Source organism: Peromyscus maniculatus, chromosome 10 (genome assembly GCF_049852395.1).
Source record: "Peromyscus maniculatus bairdii isolate BWxNUB_F1_BW_parent chromosome 10, HU_Pman_BW_mat_3.1, whole genome shotgun sequence".
Taxonomy (NCBI): domain Eukaryota; kingdom Metazoa; phylum Chordata; class Mammalia; order Rodentia; family Cricetidae; genus Peromyscus; species Peromyscus maniculatus.
The window spans coordinates 39,956,900-39,984,082 of record NC_134861.1 but is presented as its reverse complement, the minus strand read 5'-3'; the positions used below and the strand labels follow the sequence as shown (position 1 = coordinate 39,984,082).

The following is a 27,183-nucleotide window of genomic DNA, read 5'->3' as shown; positions in this document are numbered from 1 at the left end:
CCACCACTGAACTGGTGGCCTTGTGATGAGGCAAATTGCCTATACTATAGTCAAATAACTTCATGTTACTGTTGCTTGAAACTCAAGAATTGACTAGACAGATCACTTTTTTTTCCTACCAGACTCAACAGGTCACTGAATAAGAATATAAGCAGGACCAGTGCAAGCTTTTCTTTTCTCAGAAAAGTATGCCATACAGACTCGTCCTCAGAGAGGAAGTCACAGACTTTGGGGCAGTATTCTAAGTATTTAACTCTAGATTCCTTCTCAACCCTCCTCTGTTCTGCTCTACGAGAGATGACTATGAATGGCATTAGTACTCTTCTGGTTCCACTGATGCCAAGCCATGCTTGCCAGGCCATGCTTTAAACCAGAGTCTCCCCAAATTGGAGTCCACCAGGAGCAGTCTTGTGCCAAGCATTTGTCCTGAAGTGATAATAAAAGGCAGGAATGCAAGTCTAGGCTTTTAGAGAACAAAGTAGACTTTGCCTGAGCACTTTACAGCAGAAAATGAAAGGAAAGAGTGAGTGATTGACCATTGCCTCTGCTCCTCGTTGTTTGAAGGTTGCTTTAAGAGTCCATATATCTTGTAGTCCTCTTAGATGGAGGCTGAGTGGGCTGCCACAGGCATCAGAGAAGGTCTGTGGAGGGTATGAGAACAAGGAAGGGAGATCACAGATAGTGGCAATACTCTCACCACAAAACAGGTAAAAACCTGCATAGGATTGTCATCAAGCTATGGCAAGTTAGGAGGATAGATGAGTTGGTGTAGAAGATGCTTATGCTATGTGTTGATTCCCTTGGGTTCCTGCTTGCAAGGTCACTGAAGTTTATTTATATCATTCTTCCTGAGGCTACAGCATGTATCAAGCAGCTTCTAAAACTGGGACTGGAGCCAGCTAACTTCTGGCTCCAATAAGAGACCCAAGTACCCAAATAAAACCTGGTCTAGGCTGGCAAATTAAATACCTCAGTGAGTGGCAACCTGATAGGCAGGAGTCTCAGAAGATCGAGCCTCCCAGGACTGAGAAATCATCGGTAATTTCCACTTAGATGATTGTGAAAGCAAAAATTGCAAACATGATATGAAAACAATCACCAGAAAGGACTACAAACACAATGATGGAAAACCCTATTGCAGATAGATGCATGTGTGTATCACATGTATTCTGAAGAGAATTTGAAGTGTCATGCATTCAAATTTCCAAACAATAAAGGGAGGTACAATATCCACAAGGAAAGAAAAGGAAAAAGAAATTATAAACTGGAAACAAGCAAATGTAAGCTAAGGACAGAAGAATTATTAAGGATGGTTGACTTTTATTTTAATTCAAGTATTTATTTGAAAAGAGATTTAAGAAATCACTGGGAAGAGAGTATGACGACCCCCCCATGGGCCATGCTATGATTTGGGTGTGGTTTAATTCTCTCAGTATGCCATGATGATTGAAGGCTAATTCTAGGATGGTAGAGGTACCAGCAACATGCAATGCTACCAGGATCAAATTGCACATAGTGTGTGAAGTCAGCCTGATAGAGTAACCGTGTATGGTGTGATCAGCAGAGCAACAGGGAGAGGTACTGCTCCAAACCTTGGGCGCCTATCTCACACCACACTGTGCCCAAGATGCTCACATGAACAGACATAAAGCTTTAGGATTTAACATTTGTCCTGGGTTCTAGTGTGTTTTGGGGGTGGGAATCCCCAATGGGAACATTGATATGTCTTATACAAAGTGTACAAAAATGGGTACATGAGCAAATACAGCTTTGCATTTTTAAAATTAAACATTTTTAAAAAAACATTACTATTTTGGAATTGACATGTGCACGATAAAATTGTAGTTAGGTAGGAAAGTGAGAGGTTGCTTCTAAAGAGGGTATGGATGTTTTTGCACACAAGACAACCCTGAAGGGTTTCCAGATACTATTATTTTTAATTGTACAAACTATGTATAAAATTTAGTATCTCAGTTTTAAAGTTGAAGTTTACATGTATGTATTTGTGTCTGTATGTATATGCTCATTCATGGGTTAGAGGGAGGGAGGGCTGGAGGCCAGAAGAGGTTGTTGAACCCCTGGAGCTGTTGTGAGCTTCCTGATGTGGGTGATGGGAACTCATCTCCAGTCCTCTGGAAGAGCAGCAAGTGCTTTGAATAGCTGAGCATCTTTCAAGGCTCCCATCCTATCTATAGTTCTGTGAATGCTACATACATTACACACACTCACAGTTTTATATGACCCTCACCCCATCCATCACCAATTCTCATCCATCCCAAAGTCTAAACCAAACAATAACTCCCCATCCTCTGGAAAACTCCATTCTGTTCTGTCTGTAAAGGTCACCACTTTTGGTACCTTGTATTATGGAATACTTTTGTGTTTTCAATCAACTGTGTTATTTTCTTAGTGTAATATCTTCACGGTTTATCCATGTTGTAGAAGGTATCAGAATGTCCTTTTGAGAGGAGTAATTTAATATCCCAAGTGTTTTGCTGACTTTCCATTGACAGACACAAGTAGCTTCTCTTTGTGTATTGTGACTAGGCTATCATTGTAAATAGATACATAGAATGATGGTTGGATTCTCACTTTAAAGAAGCTCCCATTTCCTGGCAAGAGTTTTAAAATACAGCATGAATTGATGTGGAATGAAATCACACAATTACAAGAAAAGAAAGAAGTCCTGAAGATCTGGAATTTGGTTCTCAAGGGAAATCTGAGCCCTGGGTTTCAAATTTCTTCTGATAGTGTCCCCTCTCTCTTGTCTTACTGTTGGAGCAAGCATTTGCCTTTCCATCTTCCTGAAAGTATACTTCGTCAGCAAGATATAAAACAAGTGGGTAAATGAGTGGGTAGAATGCATCAGGATAGTCACAAGATGAGCACTGTGGCTTGAGTATGTGCATGCCTGGCACATCTGAAAGGAAAGCATGCTTATTTTAGGAATTTAGTAATAGTGGAAGGGCTGGGAAGATAGCTCAGGTGACTTTACAATCCTGATGACCTCTATTCGACCTCAGGAACCCATATAAGTACAAGTGCACTGTGACATGTGTGTACTCCCCATACCTCATACGTAACACACACACACACACACACACACACACACACACACACACACACACACACACACAAAATAGTATCTTGAATCGAAAAACAAGGAACAAAGTAAGTTTGCTCCTTAGCTATGAGTAAGTAAACCATGTAACTGCAAAAATAAACCTGAAAGATTAAAATGGTCACCTAACTGGAATAGAAATTTTATTCCCAAATGATACATTAGATGGCCATGTTTTCCCATGCTGTTATCTAGCACTATCCTCTTTTATTTCCTGCATATATCCCTTCTTTTTTTGTGAAATTTGTCTTCATATAATTTTTTTTCTTTTAAAAAGATTATTTGGGGGAAGGAAGAGAGAGAGAGAGAGAGAGAGAGAGAGAGAGAGAGAGAGAGAGAGAGAGAGAGAGAGAGAGAGAGAATGTATGAAGAGGGCATTATATTATCCCCTGGAGTTACAGGCCGTTATGATCCACTTGACCTGGGTACTGGGAACTGAACTCTAGTCCTCTGAAAGAGCAAGAAGTGTTTTAACTGCTAAGTCGTATCTCTAGCACCATGTAATTATTTTAGAAAGTTTTTTTGGGTGTGTGTGTATTGTGTTCATGTGCCTGTGTTTATGTATGTGTGCAGGGCAGGGGTTAATTTCAGGTGTCTCCTTTAACAGATCTCCAGCTAATTTTTTGGTAAGATCTCCCAGTGAATGTGGAGCTCACAGACTGACTAGATTATCTGGCCAACAAGCTCCAGAGATCCAATTTCCATTCACTTCCCACAGTATCATGGTTACAGGTGCCTGCCATCATGGCTGGCTTTTTATGTGGGTGCTAGGGAATCTAAGCTTAGGTAGTCATGCTTATGGAGCAGGTACTTACCCACCGAACCATCTTGCCTGCCCCAAGTATATGTTTTAAAATAATGCAAAACTTGAAGACATATATTATTAATATAATTTGCTTAATGAAGTCAAATTATTTCAGGAAGAAATTATTGTAGCAGTTCTTTCTCCTCCAATCCTATTTTCTAGCCTATTTTATCTTTTGTAGTATATTCCTTTGTGTTTGAACTAAACCGACTTTTCACTTATACAGAGGGCTATAAAAGGGCATGGTGGCAAGGATCCTGCTTAGTAAGTGTCCAGTGCTTAGGTTGTATTCAAAATTTATTCTTTTGTAGCTGAGTGTGGTGGCTCACACTTGTAATTGCAGCTCTTTGGAGGCTTATTTCTAGGCCAGCCTGATTTGGGGGAACTGTCTCAAAAAGAACAAACAATTCTTTTTTCTTTTGTTAAGTGAAAGAGGAGCCTAGCAAGTTAAATGATGTGTCAGCACCAGAGAAGCCAAGACAATGTAAAATTTTTACTATAATTTAAGTTAGAATGTAGATGAGAATATTTGAGTTTTATAAGATCTCAAATAGAAAAATTAGTAGCCTGTGTTGAGACAGAGCTGAGTGCAAATCCATGATTTGGGAGGCTATGGGTGATGGAGGTGATGTAGACTATGGGTGATGATGTAGGGGCCATAATGTTGACTAATCCATCAAAAGGGCTTGATCATTGTAGAATATGGGAAAATGTTAACTTTTACATCTTAAAACCATTTTAAAGACAACTTATATGTATGATCATTTTGTCTGCATGTATGTCTGTGCATCTATTGTATGCCTGGTGCCCTTGGAGGCCAGAAGAGGATGAGATCCTGAGACAAGAGTTACAGATGGCTGAGTCACCATGCTAGGTATGAATGTGAGTCTTCTGGAGAGCGGTCAGTGCTCTTAACCATTGAGCCAATTCTCCAGCCCAAATTTTACTTGGTAAATATAGCCACTATTTTTGAATATTCATACATGTTTACAATGTACTTTGGATCATATTCACCCCTACTCTCTCCTCCAACTTGTCCTGGCTCTCCTCCCATTCCCATCCCAATTCCAACTTCAAGTTTTTATTTTTGTAACCTACTGAGTCTAGTTAGTTATGCCTATATGTACATCATGTAGCCATCCATTGGAGCATGGGCATCTTACCAGGGACCACAACCTTGAACTGACATTCCCTCCCCTAGTAGCCATCAACCTTCCAACATCTCCTCCTGCTGGATGGGAGACTGTGTGCATGCTCCTCTCCCACTCCTACTGGAAATCTGACTGGCTTGATCTTGTTCAGGTCTTGTGCCTATAATAGCTCCTATGAGTTCATGAGTACAACAGTCCTATCATGTCCAAAAGGCAGTTTCACCCCAGCCCCTCAAACCTTTGGCTCTTACAGTTTTTTTAAAATGTATTTTCATGTTTATTCATGTGTGTGAGTGTGTGTATTCCACATGTGTTCAGGTACCTGCAGAGGCAAGAGAGCAGAGGATCCTCTAGAACTGTAGTTAAAGACAGGCAGTTGTGAGCTGCCCAGCATGGGTACTGGGAACCAAACTTGGGTTCTCCGGAGGCACAGCAAGTGCTCTGAATCACTGAGCCACCTCCCCAGCCCCTTACAGTCTTGCTGCCCCTCTTCCATGATACCCCCTGAGTCCTGGGGAGGGGCAGGCTATAGATGCCATGAAAATATAAAATCTCATTTTGAAATACCTATTATTCTCTCTGGGAGCCTGTATGCTAGCAGACAAAACAAAAATCTTCACTATGATCAACTACTGCTCACATTTTCTAAGAAAAGCAATGAATTCTTCCTTTCTCCCCTCCCAGAAGCACATGTTGGCTTTAGGATGGAACTTCAACTTTAGGATAAGGTACCCAGGCCTCAGATTGCTCAGTCTACACATCTCTTCCTTGCTCCTCCTCTGCCTAGTGCACTGAACAACCAAGAGGATATACAGAGAACAAGGAGAAAATGATAAGTGAGTGCATGCACAGTGAATCTAAAGCAGCACCATTAGACCTAACAGTGTGATTTAATTTTTAAAGGTTTACTTAAATGTCTGGTTGTAAGTACATGGGCATGCTAGTGTCCTAGCTCCTGTGGATCTGGAATTTCAGGCAGTTTGTTAGCTGCCCAACATGGTGTTGGGAACCAAACTGGAGTCCTCTGGAATAACATCTGTATTCTTAACCTTTGCACTATCTAGCCAGCCTTGAGTACGGCATCAAGTCAGATAAGGTGACACTTCAGGGGCACTGTGAGAGACTTCTAGGTGTGTGAGCGCTAGGTGCAGGAAGGTGCACAAAGGGCCTTCTAGGATTAAATACTGAGGAATTCTGCATTGGTAGTCCCTGGAACTTCTCCCACCTGTACACTACACTGCGGAGTGGCTTAAGGTTCTTAAGATGATGCTTTTGAGTAAACTACAATTTCACTGCTCCCGATAGTGTGTAAGGTGTAAACTGTTTGCTGAATAAGGTTCCACAGCTATGCCAATAACTTAATAGTTTATTAGTCAGTCAACAATATTACAAATATTTAAAAATTACTTAATATAAATAGTTGGCAGCAAACTATTCCATTACAGAGTTAAATTACCAGTACAACAGACAGACTGGAGATTTAGACACCTGGAAGATAACAATAAAATAAACTAAATTATTTAACAAAAATTTTAAGCTGAAGGCGTTTTACCTAGTGTCCATAAAAGCATGGGTTCTCTTTTTATTTAGAAAAAAATAAAAAACGGCTTTAACACCCCATTAGGAATATAAAATAAAATCAACTGAAAATATTAATTTGCATATCAAAGAACCATTTATAGTTACAATCCAAACACTCCATAAACCACTTGTGCGATTCTATACAGAAACTGGGAATTAGAAACTAGTTGCTTTAATATTACAAAGATTTCAGCTCCAAAAATAATTCAACATAAAATAAACTTTAGCAATTAGTGTCATAAAATTATATATTTTCACATAAAAATACAAAATAATATTAATGACAAGAATATGAAAAATTATTCCAAGTATTTTACTACTATTAAAATAAAATAAAACCCAAAAAAACAAAATAGAAATATGCATGAAAAAAGTCTCTCCTTTTGTTAGCAAAACACTATCCAAAATAACTACAATCATTTACATCAGTACAAAGATTTCTGGGTTTAAAAAATAGTTGCAATGACAAAAGGGGCATCTTTTCTGACAGTAAAAAATGACACTGTGGATAAAGTCTGCAAAATATGCAATGAAAAAAATAAATTTGCATTAAAAAGGTTTACACTGTATCTTTATACAAACATTAGAAACAGTATTGCACATCACAACACAGAATCGAGGTTAGTCAGCCTTCCAAAGTGTGTTAGATTCAAGTTTTGCGGCATCTGTGAGGAGAGGCTCGTGCAGCCAGATGCAACAGGGATAAAATATCAAGTGTTTTCCATACACAAATATATAAATGCTAAATGTCTCCTTCTTAACAAAAAGTGTGGATTTGTAAAGTACTTTTTTTCCTCCACAGTCATTCATACTTTTGGGCAGCAATATGAACATTTAGGGAACACAAATGAAGAAGCTTTGAAAATACAAAAATACAATCAAAATTAATAATTTTCTACAAAAATAGTAAAATAAATATGATCTGTAAATTAAAAAAAACTCTAATACAGTGTTTAACAGTTAGAAAATAAGAATGTAGTACATAAAAGGAAAAATAATCCCCAAACAGAAAAGGAAAGAAATTAGAGGTAGGGGTTAGGCAGGGAGGAACAAAATATTAGACCAATAAGCTCTGTCCTAACAGAAACGAAGGTGACACAAACCAGCATTTCTGTCACATTCACCCTGGTGGGAAAGGGTATCCATTTCATTTCCCTTCATTTCAAATTTTCATTTCTGTTTAAGAAGGGAAAATGATTTTCGGCATCTCCAATTATTTCATCATACAATTTATTTTAGAGTTCATTATTTAATACATGAAAAGGCTCTTCAATTTTAAACATTAAGCAGAAATTATGAAAATAAAGTTTAAAAATCTGCGAAATTAAATATCTAAATAATTAACATTGCAAAACTACTGATTTCTTTTCTAAATTCCAAAAATTGAGGTATAGCAAAGGAGATGTCATCAGTCAAAAAAAGTGTGCCATAAAATAGCTGACTGTTGGAAAAATCTCTCACAGAGATATAAAAATAGTGCATAACAAATGTCAAAATGGATCAAGGTCTGGCAGGGCGAGGGTAGAAAAGAATGCTCCAGAAACTCTGGAGGGTCATGGGGAGTAACAAGTAGAGACATTGACAAATAAATTAGTAAAGAGCTCCTCTGAAAACAGCGTCAACTTCAAACATTAAAAACTTGAGCCACAACCACAATAAAACAGCAGAGTTAGACATGAACCACGTATTTTTACAGTACAAAAAAGCATACCATCGACAACCAATGTTGAGATCAGCACTTTGCTCATGTGAAGGATTGTCCCAAGGGTTTGCTGCACAGGCCATACCCTTGTAATTTTCTCTCTTTAGAGTCAAAAATCTTAGTTCTGCATTAAAACAAAATGAAAACAAAAACAAAAACATTTACCATTGTGGGGTGCTTTGCTTCCACTGCAGACTAACTCCTGCGTTATCAACACAGGGCTAGCTGCGGTCAGGATGCTCTAAAGAGGAAAACCACCACGAACCATGTTCTAGGTCAGAACTGTGCATGTTTCCACGCAACTCCCTCAATAGAGAAAAAAGAAAAAAAAAACTGCAAGCAAAGTCATTACTGAAATTCCTTCATCAAAGTTTTAAAAAAGCAATTCTTAACCATTAAGAATAACAATGCTCCATGCAACAGTGACCCCAGTTTAGACAGAAGACCCCATATACATAGGTCAAACATGTAAGCAAATTTAAGCCAGATTTCACCATTGTCTTAAAGGTAAATTTTATGCAACTAGCCATCTGTTATATTTTCCCATCTCCATTTTGACTTCACTAAAGTTCTGTGTTCTTCTATAAAACCCTCTTTTTAAAGTATGGGCTTCTCATGGGTCTCACATTCGGTGACTGGTTAGCAGTGTGCTGGCCATCTTTGGTTTTTAAAGGATATCTTAACCATGAACTATCAAAGGGGCTAAAATCAACTTTCTTTAAATTTCCTGTGTTTTTCTTTTATTCAATCTTTTATCTATACTATATCACTGCACATGAATTAGAACCGCACATCACAAAATTGCACAGGGATTACAAATATTACATCCAGTCTGCATAAAATCGAATTCCACTACTGACCAGATCACAAAATGGCTGCACTCTCTAATCTAAAACTAATTTGCATATTGTACACATGTAGGACAACATTTTTAACTTGAAGTCACAATAATGCATGCAAGTTTGCTTTTTTGTAAAGAAACAAATTTTATAATTTGTCCATGCTACCTAGATTCAAGAGAGCTTTTTGAACATTTGCAATACCTCACCTCATTAGTTAATGTCCTAGTGCATGCATATGGTGGACACAGGTTAAGTAAACATGCATTGTTTCACATTCTAAACTATGGCAGTTTCGGCCATATTGTGCTGCCTGCATTTCATCCGCAATGCAGTGTGTCTCTAACGTTTTCAATCCCGTATTAATAGGTGACATTTACACATAACACCTATATAGCAGCAAAGCTAATACAGCTTGTGATTAAAAATGTTTAAAAATAGCTAATAAATCAGATTATCTTGAGGTATTATTTCTTGCAAGTCAAAATGGAGAGCAACAAAATCAACCCTAATTTTTAGTTTATGTACACACTGAAAACAGCAACAATAAAAATAAGCATTTGTAGCAGACATATTCCATCTTCACTATTATTTTGCTACCTTTGGTAAAGTACTGGGGCAGATCTTGAAGTTAAAAACCCATGTTAAGAAATAAGTGCACGCTTCACCCACTATATAGCAGCAGACTGTGTTGCCCCTACGCAAAACATTCTCATATCTAATTTTAACTTTACATATAAAAATAACTTGGAGAAAATACAAAAAAACATTTTATTTTAACATGAAAATATCACAAAAATTAGTAAGCCTGAGATGTAGGGTTTTGGTGAAAAACAAGAGGCTTGTAGTGTTTTGGCTGCTGATAACGATGCATGTATTGAGAGCTGGGTGAGAAGCAGAAGAATGCACTTATTTCTTCTGCAGGTCAGTATCTTCAGCACAGTAAGCCACATGCACCCTTTCTTTCCTTGTTAGACGGAGGCCAGTTTGCTGTACTTAATTCCAGCGAAAGTGGATCTGACGCGGACGATCAGCACCTTCCTTCACCAATGGCTTATGGAACTCACGTCCTGCACGGGAGTGGATATTTGCCCAACAAAACTCACAGTAATACTGCAGGCAAGTGACATTGGCACAAAAAAAGGGGGCAAATTTTCCACCACAGCGTGCGCCCTGGCATTCATCACACATCTGGTCATCCAGCACATATGGCTTTACCTCCACCTAGAAATAGAGAAGACCTCATTGGAGTCTGCTTGAGAAATCAAAATTTGGAATGATTTTAAATGTTTATAGTGTTCTAGAGAAAAGGAGGAGAAAGGAGCGGTGTCTTAGGGAAACCATTCCCCTCCAGAGGAGGGCAAACGAAAGCCAGTTTGCTTCTGTGCTGACTACATTTGTGTATCATGTTTCATGTTCATAACGGGCTGCGAGCTGAAGTGGTTCAACACTAGTTCACTTATTTCAACATATTTCATTCAGAGGTCACTAAGTGCTATTTTACTCTATTTTCCAAAGAGAGGGGGGAAAACTTTAACAAACTAAAGATTTAAGACATTCTCCTCTCACTTTTGTAACACCTGTATGCTAGCATCAATACCTTCAAATTGTAAGCAAAACTCATAAGGGGTTATCACAGAAGACAGATTTCTTCTCAGATTTCTCTCTCATTCTATTATCATCTGTAAGCTGGAGAAACTCAACAGCCACTAAGATGCAGCAGCTTTCTCTACTGCAGGTCAGGGCTGCACCTTGCTTGCAGTAACTGCTGCACACAAGCCAGAACTGGGGCTAATCTGATCCAGGGCATGTGCAGACGTCTTTATAAACTCTTAAGAAATAACGCCCCCCTGGGAAGGACTGATTCAGCCAATGATGTCAGGTTTGAGTTGGCCCTAAGCAGCAGACCCTCTTGACCTGTTTCCGCATCTATGTGAGAACGATGGACTGTTGGAGTGTGAGACCTGGGGAACCCTCACACTACACTGTGGATCAGTGTCAGCTGCTTTCAGCTACTGCAGCCTTGCTTCCCTGTAACTTATGAACATCCCAGGCTGCTGTCTCTGGCTGACTGGATGGGGTCATTGTTTTAGAATAGTTAGTTGTGTGTGAAACTGGTATGTAAATGAGTAGCTCGGTCTCCTATTTTAGACAGCAATGAGAGCTCATAAGTATTCAACAGGATAACTTCAAGCTGTCATTCACCAGACTTCTATATATAGACCCAATCTATGCTACTAATGAACTAATGTTTCCAATTTTAGGTTAAATGACTTACAGAAATAGTGTCTGAATTTTAGTTTTTATAAATGAAAACTCGCTCTTAATTAGCACTTCCTGGGGACCAACTTCTTTTCCAAGTGCCTGTGCACATGTGAAGTTCATTCAGTCCCCAACACACCAGGAAGACTAACTAGAACTCCTTCCCACGTTGGAAGTCAGGAAAAGCGGCACAGAGAGGGCTGTCTGCCCGAGATTACAGAACCAATGGCAGACACCGGGCATGGTCCCAAGCACTCTGTCTTGGGCACGAGCTTGTATAAACTGCCTCCACAGCAAGACAGATAGCTCAGACTTAGTGGCTGATAAAATTTTTTGACATGGCTTTAAAATCACATCTATACTTATGGCTCTTATGTCTCAAGTTTAAAGTACAACAAGAAATTTGTATTTCAAGGATATAACGCTAGGAGACAAAGGACGATAAAAGTGTTTGAGTCATATTATTAACTCCTTATGGTAAAAAGCACCTACAAGGACTAAGTAAGACACAGATGACCCCCCAATAGTGTAACTTACACGCTTATCAATATCACCATGCTGAAGCTGAACAAATCGAGCACTGATGGCAGCGATGTAGCTCTGCTGATTGGAGAAAGCAACTCGCCCAGCACCTTTTGGGTATTTTAGTTCTGGATCCGTATCAATTCCAGCGTAACACACGCCACCATACAGCCGGTCCATGATCATAGCAAGTTCCACTTCAAAAGAAAAGACACTCACATTGAAGGTGAGAAGACAGTAAATCAACAATTACCAGTCAGGAGAACACTAACACAAAGCAGCTGTTAAGAAAGCCTGGGAGCCAGAGCTTTGCACAGGCTGGCAGGCATGCTACCACTGAGTTCCAGTCTCAACCCCACAAACAAAACAAAACAAAAACCCCAAACCACTGGCTTTCTGTGAAGTCATTACCACCATAGCACTGGCTAATGACCTGGGACAGAAACAGTTTCGTGTTCTTTTGTTAAAATTCAACTCTTTCACATGTACAGCCATCTCGTTCATTTTCTTTATGGCAGGACAATCCCTCCTCTCTCCCAGAGTTCAGCTTTCCTCTCATACTCATTTCAACAAGCATGGGTCTTTTTTTTTTCCTTAAGGACAGTCCTTGTCTACAAGAAAATCTTTTTTTTTTTTTTGACAGAGTATGCAGGTTGGAAGGGAAACACGGTGGTGTGAGGGAGGCCAGACCAGCTCAATCACCCTGGTGACCAATGGGTAACAGATTTCATAGCCAGATTGGCCCCATATCTGTCTGAACAACCCTTAATGATCAGATTATCACCCTGTGACTGCACTCTAACTGATCTTTTCAAAATCAACTTTCCCATCTTGTAAGTCCACTGTCCCATCTTCCTGCTGGCAGCACTGATAATTAGCATAGATAATCTACTATTTTGTCCAGATATATTTTTCCATATGACTTGCATGGTATTTTATTCTGCTGATAATTCACTTCACTGATGACTTCTTAGTCTCACTTTTCGATGTCAGAACACCTTACATTTCAGTCTTTGTTCCTTTGCCTACACTTGGGTTTTGGTGATCCCAGTCTATATCATGTATTTAAATACCATCTGTGTACTTAAGCTCCTGAATTTGTGTCTGAATTCCTCATAAAGCAACTATTACTAGACTATTTCTTGTGATACTGCAACACACAGCATGCTAAAAAAGGCCATACATGAACACGTTCTTCCGCTATTTAATGAAACATAATCTGATGAGTTTTTGTTGACTCAATTGTACAAATAGAATTTCTGCCTCCATCCTTCACTTTCACTATACAGATAATCTCATAGACTTGCTTTTCAGAACATAGTGAGAACCCAATCCGTCCACTTCCATCAGGCAGGTCTGCTTTAAAAGCTAGTATCATTTTTCATTTGGTTAATGGAAACAAGCTTATCTGCTTGTCTTCAATCCTTCCTCTCCCATTTATTTCCAAAACATTAGAAATAATTATTTTTTTAAACACTACTAGATGCCACATGGTTTAATTGAAATTTCTACTTGAGACTTCATAACCCAAACCACAGCCTCCTTTAACCTGCCCTTCCTTTGCTGTTTCTCACACTATTTACAAGCCATCACCAACCACCCAGCAGCTTAAAGCTGAAACTGGAATTCAACTTTCTATTTTCTACCTGAGTATTCAATTATCTGTTCACCTGGTTCTTTCTCCATTACCACCACCAGTCCCATACAAGAGGCCTATACCTGGCCTACCGTTATTTACTCACAGCTTCTTCTCCTTCATGAATCATCAGCTTATCTGATCTTTCAAAAAAAAAATCTACGTGATTATGTCTCTCTTTTGCTTAAAAACTCTCTTGTTCTGAGGATCAACATCAATTAGTCTATTAGACTTGCATGATCTAACTTCTGTTGATTTTTTTCCAGCATCTTTTTGTATCTCTCCCATCACTCTATGCAATCCTAGGTTACCCACTCTATGCTTTATACAGTCCCTCCATAAATATACCCTGCTGCTCTGCACTCAAGACTTCCAAAGATGCTGTTCGCTTTGTCTGAAACACACTCCTCACAATGCTCCTGTTGTTCAAACTCTCTTCAGTTTTTATCAGCTTAAATATTTTTAAGATATCACACCATAGCATATTCTAAATATGAACATACATACATTCACACATATATGGATGTATGTCTATAAACACACACACACACACACACACACACACACACACACACATTTCTCTACCCAATCTTCTCTCTTTGCAGCAGTTATCACATACTTTGAGCGCTTACATGTGTGAAGTTAATTCCTATCTCCCCGACTTGAGGAGGCTGCTTTCAGCGACAGCAGTCACCAGCACCTTCAGATGGTGTGACACTGCATAGCATGCATATGCAGTAAACACCCACATTTGTAACTACAGCCTACTTGACAGCCTTCAGGCTTTTGGTTACTAGTTACTGAGAAATAGAACTTTGGAACTCACTCCTTTAGAATACTAATTTCAGTTAGTAACTCAAATGTGGAAAAATGCCTACTTTCTTAGACATCAAAATCAACAAGAAGAGAATACAAATTTTTCTGACTTAGGGATTCTACTTACCAGCCCTTAATGGCCTAGGAACACCGCCAACAAAAATTGTTTTTCGGGGATCCAAAGGCTGAGACCCATCCATGACGAAATCACTATCACTTAAATTCCAAGGACGGATTTGAACCTATAGAGAAAATTACATTTGGGCTTATTCCTTTTAGTGTTTAAAATTTTTAATGCAGTCTTAATTTTTTAAAACAGTGATTTAAAAATACTGTTTTGCAAACCTGCCTTTATAGGTCACATTTCACATGGTGTTTACTTACAGGTTTGTCCTTGATAGTAGGGCTGGAAACACACAGGTAGAGCTTTCCATCTTCTTCAATGCAAGCATCAATGAGTGCCTGAACTGAGCTCTCTTCTTGAAAGAGGAGGAATGCATAGCCTACAAAAATCATACAAACAATGCAGCATGTCAAGTTAAGCAGCCTGACCTCAATGTAAGTACTATTTAAAGAGACATAAAGCCCACCAAATAGGTGTGAATCATTCTGTTTCCACAGGAGAGCACAATATCATATCTCACACACACACACACACACACACACACACACACACACACACACACACACACACACACCCCTCTGTGTATGTGTGTGAGTGAGTGAGTGAGTGAGTGAGTGAGTGAGGTCAGTCTCAGGAAAGCTGCACCTTCAGGTTGACTATACAAATCTATGAAACATTCCCATTTACAGAAGGAAAGACTGAGGTTAAGTGACTTGTTCACAGCAAGTGGTTGAGCAGTTCACCCTCAGGTGAGCTTCAAGGTATTGTAATGCTATCTACCAGTGACACTTTTCTTCATACCAGAGGCCAAGGTCTGCTCCTAGAGGGATACTCTGGTTTCCTAGAACCTTTCAAACAATACCAGGCAAGTTGCCTTATAGAAGTTAGAACGAAACATGTTCTTCTTTAAGAATGGCTTAGAATTTTTCAACCACATCTTAACATGGATGAGCAGGGAATCACCTCTTTCAAGCTGTTTAGAGACTGTTTAGACTGGAAACTTGCCCTTGTCATTGTCAGACTTTGCAAACTGTGTCCTCCTCCCACTCTTCTGTGTGAACACCAAATGCCAACATCCATCAAGAAGCATGTATGTAGTAGGCGGGGTCCACACTTATGTGCTGAGCTTTCTATATGTGGTCATTTCCAGTGACTGACAACAGCCCTGACAAGGTCCTATGGCAGTCTGTAAGTATCACAGTCCAGTCCAGTGAAACAAGTGCCTCTCCCCTCAAGTTCATGATCAAGCTGACTGTGAAGTCAAGCTACACTCAGAACTCAAAGAGCACAGTGCCCTGATGTAGTAAAAAGTGCATCATTTGATGTCTTTGTATAAAAAATACCTGAAGTTGTTACACAAATCTGCACTAAATAAAAAATTCCATAGATAAGACTATGCAAGATTAAAAATATACTGAAATCTTTTATAGTTGCTAGGAAAATTATATTCTTGACAACATGAAGAGTAGTTTTCTTTAAGGAGTTAATTTTGATATAAACTAAATTTCAAAGAACTATAATTAAACTACAATAACCTAACTCTAGACCAAGATACTAAAATACCACTTTAAAATGAGTATTTTAGCTGGGCGGTGGTGGTGGTGGTGGTGGTGGTGGTGGTGTACGCCTTTAATCCCAGCACTCGGGATGCAGAGCCGGGGAGATCTCTGTGAGTTCAAGGCCAGCCTGGTCTACAGAGCAAGATCCAGGACAGGCACCAAAACTACACAGAGGAACCCTGTCTTGAAACCCGTCCCCCTCCCCCCGCAAAAGACTATTTTAAATTTGTGATATTTAATATTAATATTTTATTATAATATAATTTAAAAATACCTTAACCTTCATATTTTAAATTTTTAATAGTTTGTTACTATTAGGCAAGAGACACCTATTACCAAAATTAAAGATTATAATTAAATTATGTCCATAATCTAGAGAATGCAAATTATTAGAGACTGTAACATTTGTACAAACACACTGTATATAATTTTTGTTAGAATTCAATAAAGTAAGCTAATGATCATCACATAAGGTAAATGTTGCTTGCCAAAGAGCTAGGTTCAGGGTCTGAGATCTCAAGCCTCTGATCCAGTCCCAAGGTAGATTTGCCAAACAGATATCACCTTATCTATGTTTCCCAACCATGGGAAATGCTCAGAGGTGGATAACCCTTGAAAGTACCGAGTTTGGACAACACTGGTCAAGGGCTACAACTAAGGATAATTTCACCAAAAATTATGATTTACCAGTGTTATCTTTGTTCAGTTTCAAAAAATAAACACTTCAAAAGTTACAGTAACAACGATGGCAACAATAGCATTGAGGACAACTCCTGTTTCATTGCATACTCTTCAACTGTCTTCCTAGGTCACTGTGCCTTCTTTTTACACAGGCACATGGAGCATGTGAAAACCTGTACCTGTCTCCACCAAAACTCATTCTGAATTCTTTCTAATTTATATCTGTTGCTTGGTACCCATGGAGAACTGGGTCCATGACTCCCCTCAGACAGCAAAGGATGCTCTAGTCCTTACATAATAGCATATAACCCATATACATTGTGTATACTTAGCTTATGTCATCTATTACTTATAATACCAGACATAATGTAATGGTAGACACACAATTATTGCACTGTTCTTCTTGGGGAACCAGGTAAGAAAAACAACCAGTGAAGCAAAAAAAAAAAAAAAAAAAGCTGCCCTGGCAACTTTTTGGCTTGTGTTTTACTAAAATTTGTGTGTTTTACTGAATTTGTCTATGAAAGGAACCTGAAGACATAGTTCAATTCCTGCCTGGAATTCTGTTCAAAACCTTTACCTACCTAGAGTACACAGTAACCTTTGCATTTAATCCCAAACTCGGTAAAGCTTTTCTGAAAGTTAAAGTAATTTTTCTATATTGTAGGATTAACTGGTGTTTATAACATTTGCTGGGTAATTGCCAATCTACGAATTATTGATACAAAATACATGTATTTCCGTAGTTGATTATGTTTGTAGAGACTATAGAAATAAACTAAAAGATATATTTTGAACACCCTGTTGCAACTGTGAGTGCTATGGAAAAGACACACACAGTGTAGGGAGCTGGGATGGCCTATAAAGAAGAGAAGTTGACTTCATCAGGTAGATTCCCAAAGTTTTCTGTGAGCAATTAACTCTTAAACTGAGATTAACACACATGCACGCACACACACATCCTGCAGCAGCAGCACTGTGGACTTGAAGGAGGATGAGAAATAACAGAAGCAGGAGGGAGATGTGAGATCAGGTGGGACAGAGGCAGGTTTGCCTTTACCCCGGCAGGGAAGTGTCTAGGAACCGGCTGTGCTTTCAGAGACTGCTGTGGCAGTGGTCAGACCTCAGGAACAACAGACAGAACACTGCGCTGCAGGAGAGTGGCTGGAGCAATCCAGGTCGGGGATGACGGGAGCTTACAGGTGCCTTATCCGGACTTGCTAATCCTCTCAGCCGGGAGAGTATTTTTCTAGACCTGTTTTAATACTAAACTAAAAGTTTTTCAATGTATTCTTTACTCACTATAGACAATTTGTCATTTGTAATTCTGAATGAGGAGTAACATCAGTCCTTCTTTGCCCTTTCCTCCCATTGTGGGGAACATAACCTCCTTTTCCCAGGAAATGTATCGTTGATCACATGACTTGTACAGGAACACAAGCCTTGCAGGGACTTATCCTAAAAGTAACTAATCCAAGCAACCAAATTTCCTCCTCGCATTTCCCTTTATTTTTTTGTTTGTTTGTTTTTTGTTTTCGAGACAGGTTTCTCTGTGTAGCCTTGGCTGTCCTGGATCTTGCTCTGTAGACCACGCTGGCCTTGAACTCAGAGATCTGGCTGGCTCTGCCTCCCAGTGCTGGGACTAAAGGCGTGCGCCAGCACCGCCCACCTGGCTTATTTCAGTTAGTTGACTAAAGCAGCAGGTTTCCTTGGAGCAAGCATCCACATGTGGCCGTTGCTGACCTCTCCTCCAAGCCCTGACCGCTTGTCTGTCTGCTCTGGGCCCACTTAGCCCTCCCTCAGCTTCACCTCACTGTGCTCCACTCTCTCTCCTCTGCTCCCCAGTGTCTCCTTCCCTTTCTATGGCTCACGGCCCCTTTCTGTTCCCTGACCGCTGAATACACTCATTTCCACATAAATACAGAGATGCTAAAAATTAGAAATTAAGATCTACATATGAAAGAAACAGATGGCATTTCTTTTTCTTGCTCTGAGTAACCTCACTTAATATATTTTCTACTTTCATACATTTTCCTGAAATTTTGACAATTTCAGTTTTCTTTATGGTTGAATTAAAGTCTACCATGTACTTGAATGCGACGTTCATTATCTGTTCATCAGGTGAGATGTAGCCAGACTGATTCCACTTCCCACCTTTTAGAAACAGAACAGCAGTAAACAGGAATGTGGGACCTGTCTGTGAGGTATATAGAGCCCTCTGGGTACATGCCAGGCCGTGCTACAACCGGATCAAATGATAACTCTATTTTTTATATTTTGAGAATTGTCTGCACTGATTTACTTGGTGGCTGCAGTGGATTTCTGTCACCAACAGTGAGTGAATAAGGGCTCTTCTTTTTCATATCCCCACAAGCATTTGCTTGTTTTCTAGATGACAGTCATTTTTTTACTAGGGTGAGATGGAATCTCAGAATCTCAAGTAGTTTTAATTTTATTTCACTTCTTGAGTCCATTTCTGGTTGGGTCATGTGCTGTCTTTGGGTCATGGTCTGTTACTCTGCATTCTCTCTATAGACTAGGTATTACCCCATGCTGCGGGTATAGTTGTGAAGATTTTGCCCCCATTCTGCAGCTGTGGGCTGTCTCTTCACTCCATTGTTTCCTTCACTGTGGTTTGTCATTTCATTAGGATAGGGGCCTAATTCCTGAGCAACTGGAGTCCCCCTGGGAAAGTCCTCATCAATACTCGAGCTTCATGGTTTTTTTGTAGCAAGATTCTTAAAAGTTCTTATTAATAAAATCAAACCCAGAGCCAGGTATTGGGGTGAACACTGGAAGGTGAGAGAGACAGAACAAGCCACAGCTAACCTCACCTGGCCAACTTCTCAGCTGATCTTGTTTCCTCAGACTGGAAGCCTCTGTGTCCTCATATCTGAATGGCTCTCAGGTGAACTGTGCTGCTCAAAACCTCAAAGCTTAACCAGCCAAATGTTTAACCAGCCAAATGTTTAACCAGCCAAATGCTTCTAGTTTCTGGTCCTCACGCCTTATGTACCTTTCTGCTTTCTACCATCACTCCCTAGGATTAAAGGCTGGCTTCCTGGGATTAAAGGCGTGAGTCACCATGCCTGGCTGTTTCCAATGTGACCTTGAACTCACAGAGATCCCAGATGGATTTCTGCCTCTGGAATGCTAGGATTAAAGGCATGTGCTATCACTGCCTAACTAGTGGCTTTTCTGTTCTCTTTTCTGTTCTCCCAGATAAGTTTATTAAGGTACACAATATTTTGGTGAACACAATACCACCACATTTTTTCTACTTCTTCCTCTGGCAGTTTACTTTTTATAAAGTTGAAAGTTTAAAAACAGTACTTGACAATGAGTTAAAAATACTTGAAAAGTTACTTCCCCAATGCTATGACATACTATTACCTGAATACTTGAGTATACCTTGTAATATTTGAATTACTTAACCGGTTTTATTTTATGAATCTATTTATTTTTTTTGAGACAGGGTTTCTCTGTAGTTTTGGTGCCTGTCCTGGATCTCGCTCTGTAGACCAGGCTGGCCTTGAACTCACAGAGATATGCCTGGCTCTGCCTCCCGAGTGCTGGGATTAAAGGCATGTGCTACCATGCCTGGCCCTGGTTTTATTTTTATAAAATGTAAATGAATCACTTCATATGCATCTTGACCTCATAGAACAGAAAATAACTTTGAATCCATGCTATTTTTGAATAATGCTTTAGGTAGAGAAATATTCAAACATATATTCGTTTAAATTTATAAAATTATTAGAAAATTATGAGGAAAGTGTATCAAATCTTATGACTCCTAAAGCTTCAAGTAAAAGTGGAGTGGTTCTTAAAATCACTCTATCTCACTCAACCCAGGCTAATGGTCTCTACAAAGGCTAACTTTTAAAAGGTTTTTTATTTATTTATTTATTATTTGTGTGTATGTGGATGTCAGGGAACAACTTTCTCCCTTCATATGGGATCTAGGGTAGAACTCAGGGCTGTGTGGCTAGAGCCTTTCCTGGACAACCCATCTATCTCCTCAGTCCATAAATCATTAGTATTAAACTAAAGGTTCTCATGGTCAATTCTAAGAGAAAGCCCAAATAAATAATTGATATTATTCCTTTTTCTCTCATACAACCTTGCAAATATTAGTAAAAAGCCTCTTACCTTTTGGTGGAAAATAGGATTTGCTTTCTGCTTTATGGGGCCAATCTACTACCAAAGGTCCAAATCTTCTGAAGCTGGCAGTAATCTCATCTTAGGAAAGTACAGAATGTGCATCACAAATTAGTTCTAATGATTCATTCCAAGAAACCCTGTACTTCTAAGTATTTGGAAGATTTAATGTCTAAAGTGTCAAATACCTTAAGATTAACTCTAATGTAAAATGAAAATATGTCTTTATAAAAACACAATATAAAATTTAACTATTTTAGTCAAATAAATTCATTTTAAAGCAGCACCCTAGTTAGACTAATGTATTCAATGTGAATTCTAGTATTCTGTAGGTCACCTGAATACTAATGGCTTTGTAGTATACCCAATCACAACTAGCACTGGGCTGAAACATGTCATTTTCATCAAGTAAACTAAAACAGCTATTGATCATGTTAGGATAAGGTCTGCTGAAACAAGACTAGCTATAATGTCGGTAAAACATACCAATGCTAATAAAAGCCAAGTAATTTCATTGACACTCAAATATTATAAGTTCAATTTCAATGATATACTCTATGTTAAGTTGATGGATATGCAGAATACATTTGTAGATATATGAACCATAATTGAAAAAATTATCCAAATGTAGCAAAATATTCTCTGTAGGCTATTAATGAATGGGTAGATTTCCCATGGCATTATAAACATAGTTTAAATATTTTTTAATCTTTACCTTAAGTTACTTTTCTATATTATTACTTGCAAACATTTGCATAGTTCTAATTTCTTATTTTATTTTCAATTTCTATTTCTTTATTGGATTTTTTACTGTGTTTCTGTATCTTTAAGTAAATTGATAAATTTAAAGAAATTTAATCTTTGGTTTTTGCACACTGTAGATGAGAGTCATAGCTGGTTCCATTTATTGCACTGTGTATGTGTGCATGGGAGTGTCATGTGTACGTGCTACAGTCACACAAATATTGTCATGTGTGTTCTGCATTAAACACTAGGATATGAGCTACAATATGGAGACCTTTATAAAAATGTTCAGTGATGATTTGCATATGATAAAAAACCCTCTAAAACTTAAAAGTACTTGTTCAAATACTTGTTGAAATACTTCCATATTTCAACAGCTCAAAAACTATTTTTTATTGGGTTTTGTTTTTAAGGCAGGATGAACTTACCTTCATCAATATCTGGAGGAAGCCCACCAACAAAAACTTTTCGAGAAAAGCGTTCTATTCGCTCTCCATTTTGATGGGCTGAGTAACATGTGGGTGAGTTTAGAACACCAACTTGATCACTGTGACCATCGTCCAACAAGCTATCGTCTATTGGAAACAGGGAGGATCGGCCTAAAATATAAGGACAAATACAAACTTAATCTCATATCGAAAATGGTCAAACAAAGGCAAGCATACAAATGTCAAATTGAAAGGGTTAGACACTAAGGGGACACTGTCATAAAAATGAATGGAAATGCAGACAGTACAATGCCAGGGTTCAAGAGAGAAGTGACCGCAAGTATGACTTAGAAATAAACAAACACTGGGCTGAGAAGTGGGTCAGGAACAGATGCTTGTCTAGCATAGATGAGACTCTAAGTCCAATCCCCAGCAACAAAAGGAAAAGAAATAGTCACATGACAACACTACAAGCACAAAAGAAACAATAAATCTACTAGCTCATTCCAAATGTTTATAGATAGCAGCAAGAGCCTGATGTATAGGAAACAGGCCTGAATGTGTAACTGTGTGGTGGTAAAATGGAAACAGCATAAGTTAAATAGGTAAGAGGACATCATGAAAGAAACGTAACAGAAAAACTCCAAGAAACTAATTAAGATGCTATAGTAAGCAGCAAGCCATACTTGTCTGTAAGGTCTTGGAAATAATTTATCCCATGTGACAATCATATGACTTTGTAGAGGGGACTTATGCACATGTGGAAGGCACAGAACAGCATCTTAGGATTCTAGTTCCTATGTGAGCCCACTCTTTAGGAAGGATCCCTTTACAGGGCATGTCTTGTTCAATCTTGTCAAGCAATGCTGATGCCCTGTATGCTCACACAAATGATCCAACAATAAATAGTACCCTTGCCCTCAAGAAATGTACACAAAGGCAAGGTAAGAGCTATACATGTAAGGATGGTATATATCTCTAAGAAAGCCTCAAAATGCTTCAAAGTAGACTAGAGGAAAGCTGTAGTGTACTAAAGACCATGGTAAGTTCTTGAATCTCCAAGGGTGCTAGGCAACACCTGACTGAAACATGCCAGACAGAATAGAAAAACGCCCTCTGAGGTTAGCAGAATTTACCCTTCTAAGAAGACATTTTATTGCGTGGGTGGGAAAAAACAAAAACAACAAACAAACCAAACATCTAGGTACAGGGGCCCCAGCAAGAATGAATGTACCATCCTGTGACTGAGGACTGAGGAAGACAAGGGAGCAGCTGAGGGGAGGGGAGGCTCCAACTACAAGAAGGGCAGGACACAAGGATGGGAAACGAAAGAGAAACAAGGGACAGGAGGGAAGCAAAGACAGTCACACGCTGACTGAATATGAAAAAGTGAGGGTCAACACCGGTCCAAGGAAAGGACCTGGGTGAAACAGCACATAAAGCTTCAAGTGCTGACTGGGTGCTCAGAAACAAACCCCAGGAGAAGGTAGAAACAGAGTGCGGAACAGAAAGGGAATGTTCTGTCAAGAAAGAAAAGGATTTGCAACCTCATTGACAAAGACGCCAGAGGGCAATGAGGAGGGCAGCTCCTTGGCAAACACAGAAGGCATGGAACTCCCACCACAGAAAGGACAACAAAGAAGGAGAACCTCAAACAGCACCATGACAGAAATGGCAAAGAAAAATCAGGAGGGAAGAGGGAAAGGAACAGTCAAACAAAATGAGATAATTTCAAAAAATGAAAACTGTGTTTGAGGGTGTCCTGACATTTGATGGTAGCAATTTTTGAGAAGCTGGGTGGCTGTCACATGTTGTGATATGTTGTATTGTACATGCTTAGTACATGCAATACAGATATCAAATAAAACCTAGTCTTCAGACATTTATTAGAGAAGGGAGAATGGAACAGTGCAGACAAGCTGTTCTTTGAAGATTAAATCAAGGATACATTTTTTTAGGACAGAGACAAGAGCACACATATACCTTAATCTAGAAATAAATACTTATATAAAATATGATTAACATGTTACCATCTTGAAATATGTGACCCACGATGATGTGATATAAATAAAGAAAATTAGGAACATGGCATCTAGTGGAGAACTGGATGGGGAAGAAGGGGCGAGCTACATACCTGTGACAATAAGCAAGCCAGTCTAAAATGGAGTCCCCAGGAAGAAAAGCCACCTCATGCTAAAGATTCTACAAAGCTGACTGAAGGAGTGTGAAGAGCTGGAATACCTTCCAGGAACCCCTGAGCTAATACCGTGCGTGTGTGCGCGTGCGTGCGTGCGTGCGTGCGTGCGTCAGACAGCATCTGAGACCTGCAGCAGGCATCTCTCATTTGGCTCTACCATACCTACTGACATTAAGGAAAACTAGTTTTTTCTGGTCAAGGAGATGGAATCTCTGGTCTGGGTGGAGACTGAACTCCACCACGCTACCGAAAACATAAACAAGTTAATCCAGCTGTGCCACCTGGCTGAGTCCACCCCTCAGAAGGGTGGGTTTACTTCAAGTCACACCACACGAAACATAACCAGCCTTTTAATGAGATAATCAACCTCTCCTTCCCAGAACCTTTCCCCTCTAGTAACCCTTATAACATGTCATTAAGTTTGGCTGGGTCTGTGCAGCAGACTCAAAGGTGTAACTATTTCACTTTTTAATTCTTTTCCCAATGCTTGCCGGACTCTAAGTATGCTTTTCTGGTACTCTGGGCTTCCTTACTCTTTCTCTAAAGCTTCTGTCCCCACGAAGTGCTTGTCCCCTCAGTGTTGCCTTAACTAAAGGTCCTGGTTATTTTCCTTCTCTCCACTCCTCTCCCTCTGGGCAGCTGCTGAGATTGTAGCATGCCTTCCCTGAGGGCTTTCTTTTAAATTGTAATGAAATTGACTTCTTTGAATAAACTTTGTTTTTGCTTGACTTTCAAAAATTTTTTTGCCTTTAAATTCTTTAATCTTAAAAACAAAAACAAAAAAAACACCTCATTCCTGTACCCCTACAAGGTACCATGGCCTCATTATTCCCACTACTTTATTTGACTTTCTTTAGTTCTGTGACTACGAAAGCCATATAAAGTCTTCCACACTGGAACATATCAGTTGAGGCAATCTGAACTAGTGTTCCTGCACTGTGGCCATTCCCATTTGGTTCCCAAATGAACTCTCTCTTCTTCCTTTTGAGGTGAAAACTGTGTTTGTTGCAGACACTCACTAGATATATGTTGGATATAAGCATATAAAAATTATAGGCCATAACAACAGGAAGAAAGAGCCTACAGGAAACAGGAACTACCCAAAGATGAGTTCAATTGAAATAAGATGTTCTGAAAGAGACCCATGGTGAGTAACAATTTAAATTTCTAAATTTCTGTTATCAGAAATAAGGGCCAGTGAGAAATAAATGTCTATATTTTCTTTGTGATCAATGGAAAAAATTCAACATGAAATTATAGGTCAAAAATTCTTTCTCTGAAACACTTGGGACAGGAATGTTTCTTACTTTGCTATTTCTTAGAATTTGAATTTTCAGATTAAAGGTACTCAATTTGCCTGTTCCCTCCTTCCCTCTCTTCATCCTTCCTTTCCTTCCTTCTTTTTTCCCCTCAATAAAATGACCACCAACAATATCCACTAAAATTAATAATAAATTGTGAATTAATTGCTCAACTCATCTTACTTTAATTGAATAATTATACATTTTAAGAAGAGTAATATGAGTAGGGAAACAACTGCCTAGATTTTAGGGAAATTAAAATGACTAATCCAAATGCTGGACTGAATTTAGACATGCTAATATTTTGTAAACAGTATCATTTTGAAGTATTTTTATGCAAAATTAGCAGGTCATAAATACAATAAACAAAACTCTAAAAGACTTTCTATCTCGGGGAAAAAAACACATATCACAAATATTTAGAATCTAAACAGGAATAAGAGATGACCTAAAGAGACTTAAGATTTTTCTGAACTGTAATGTGGTACATATACTTAAATGATAAATGCACTGCAACAATACTAATGGTCAATCGGTAACTGCGTACTGTGCTTACTGTAACTATGTACATATTGTATAATCCATTAACTAAAGTTCAGCTGAACAAAGGATGCAACACAATGGCTAAAAATATTTCACATATTAGCATACGCATAAGAATCTTCATTTCTAGAAAACAATGATTGCTTTCTTTCAAAAGGTCATAAAAACAATGAATTGTAAAACTCACTTGAAAGAGTAACAGAACATATAGATCACTGATTTAAAAATATAAGTAAATGAAAAGATAATCCAAGTTTATCTTATTAGGAAAATGCAAGCTGGATGCACAATGGTGCTGGTATTAATGTTGAGGGCTGTTTTCCCCCAGCCCCATCTCATCCACCTGTGTGGACAGCATGTGTGTGTAGCACATATGCACACATGTCAGGGAAACTGATGCTGATGCTTTGATTTTGTTGTACTTGATTTTTCAGATTTTGAATTTATTCTAGAATGTAAGAATAGACATTTCTCAACATATCAATGAGGGGATTTGGAAGAGAAAAATGTTTGTATACATCAATCGATTTATAGATTGATTCTAAACATGATTTGATTTATATATATTGTCTCCATGATTTTATTTATAGAATGTTGTGAAATTTTAAAAAGCACAGAAATTTAAAATTAATGGGAATCTGAATATTCTTTCTATCTTCTAGAATGGAAGCAGTAAATACCCTCCATTGTGATGTAAATTTTTTCAAAAAATTATCAAGACAGTAGAGGAAGGTTTAAGATTGGTTTACCTTAAATACATCAATTGAACAATCAGTCACTTACCTGGTATGTTTCTCCAAAGAAGGAAAAAACATTAAGTACAATGGTTATTTGAAGATATTTTGCCGCAGTAATAGTTTGCCTCTTTTCTGACAGGAGATGAAAAGCCGAAGAAATCAACTCTAAGCTAGCAGTTTACATCTTTAAAAACTTGATCACTAGGTGTACTTGCCTTAAAATGAAGTTGAATGGAACTTTGTTTTCTTTAAAGATTGTTGTGGCAGAGTACA

The 27,183-nt window shown here is 38.7% G+C and overlaps 1 protein-coding gene across 18 annotated transcripts in view; it reads right to left on the bottom strand.

Moving 5' to 3' along the window:
* Positions 1 to 6,425: 6,425 nt before the first annotated feature.
* Positions 6,426 to 27,183, bottom strand: part of Cpeb2 (cytoplasmic polyadenylation element binding protein 2) — a 59,655-nt gene continuing 38,897 nt past the window's right edge. For 10 of the 18 annotated variants that reach the window (XM_042285932.2, XM_076546219.1, XM_076546223.1 and 7 more), the window contains 6 exons: positions 22,133 to 22,303; positions 20,952 to 21,041; positions 14,820 to 14,938; positions 14,563 to 14,677; positions 11,999 to 12,180; positions 9,952 to 10,423 (listed from right to left, as the gene is read on the bottom strand). In XM_042285932.2, the coding sequence (XP_042141866.1) occupies positions 10,196 to 10,423; positions 11,999 to 12,180; positions 14,563 to 14,677; positions 14,820 to 14,938; positions 20,952 to 21,041; positions 22,133 to 22,303 (905 nt within the window). In that variant the 3' untranslated portion in view covers positions 9,952 to 10,195. Of the gene's footprint in view, positions 10,424 to 11,998; positions 12,181 to 14,562; positions 14,678 to 14,819; positions 14,939 to 20,951; positions 21,042 to 22,132; positions 22,304 to 27,183 lie in introns of all 18 variants that reach the window. The other 8 variants (XM_076546213.1, XM_076546214.1, XM_042285930.2 and 5 more) reach the window with 1 other exon arrangement.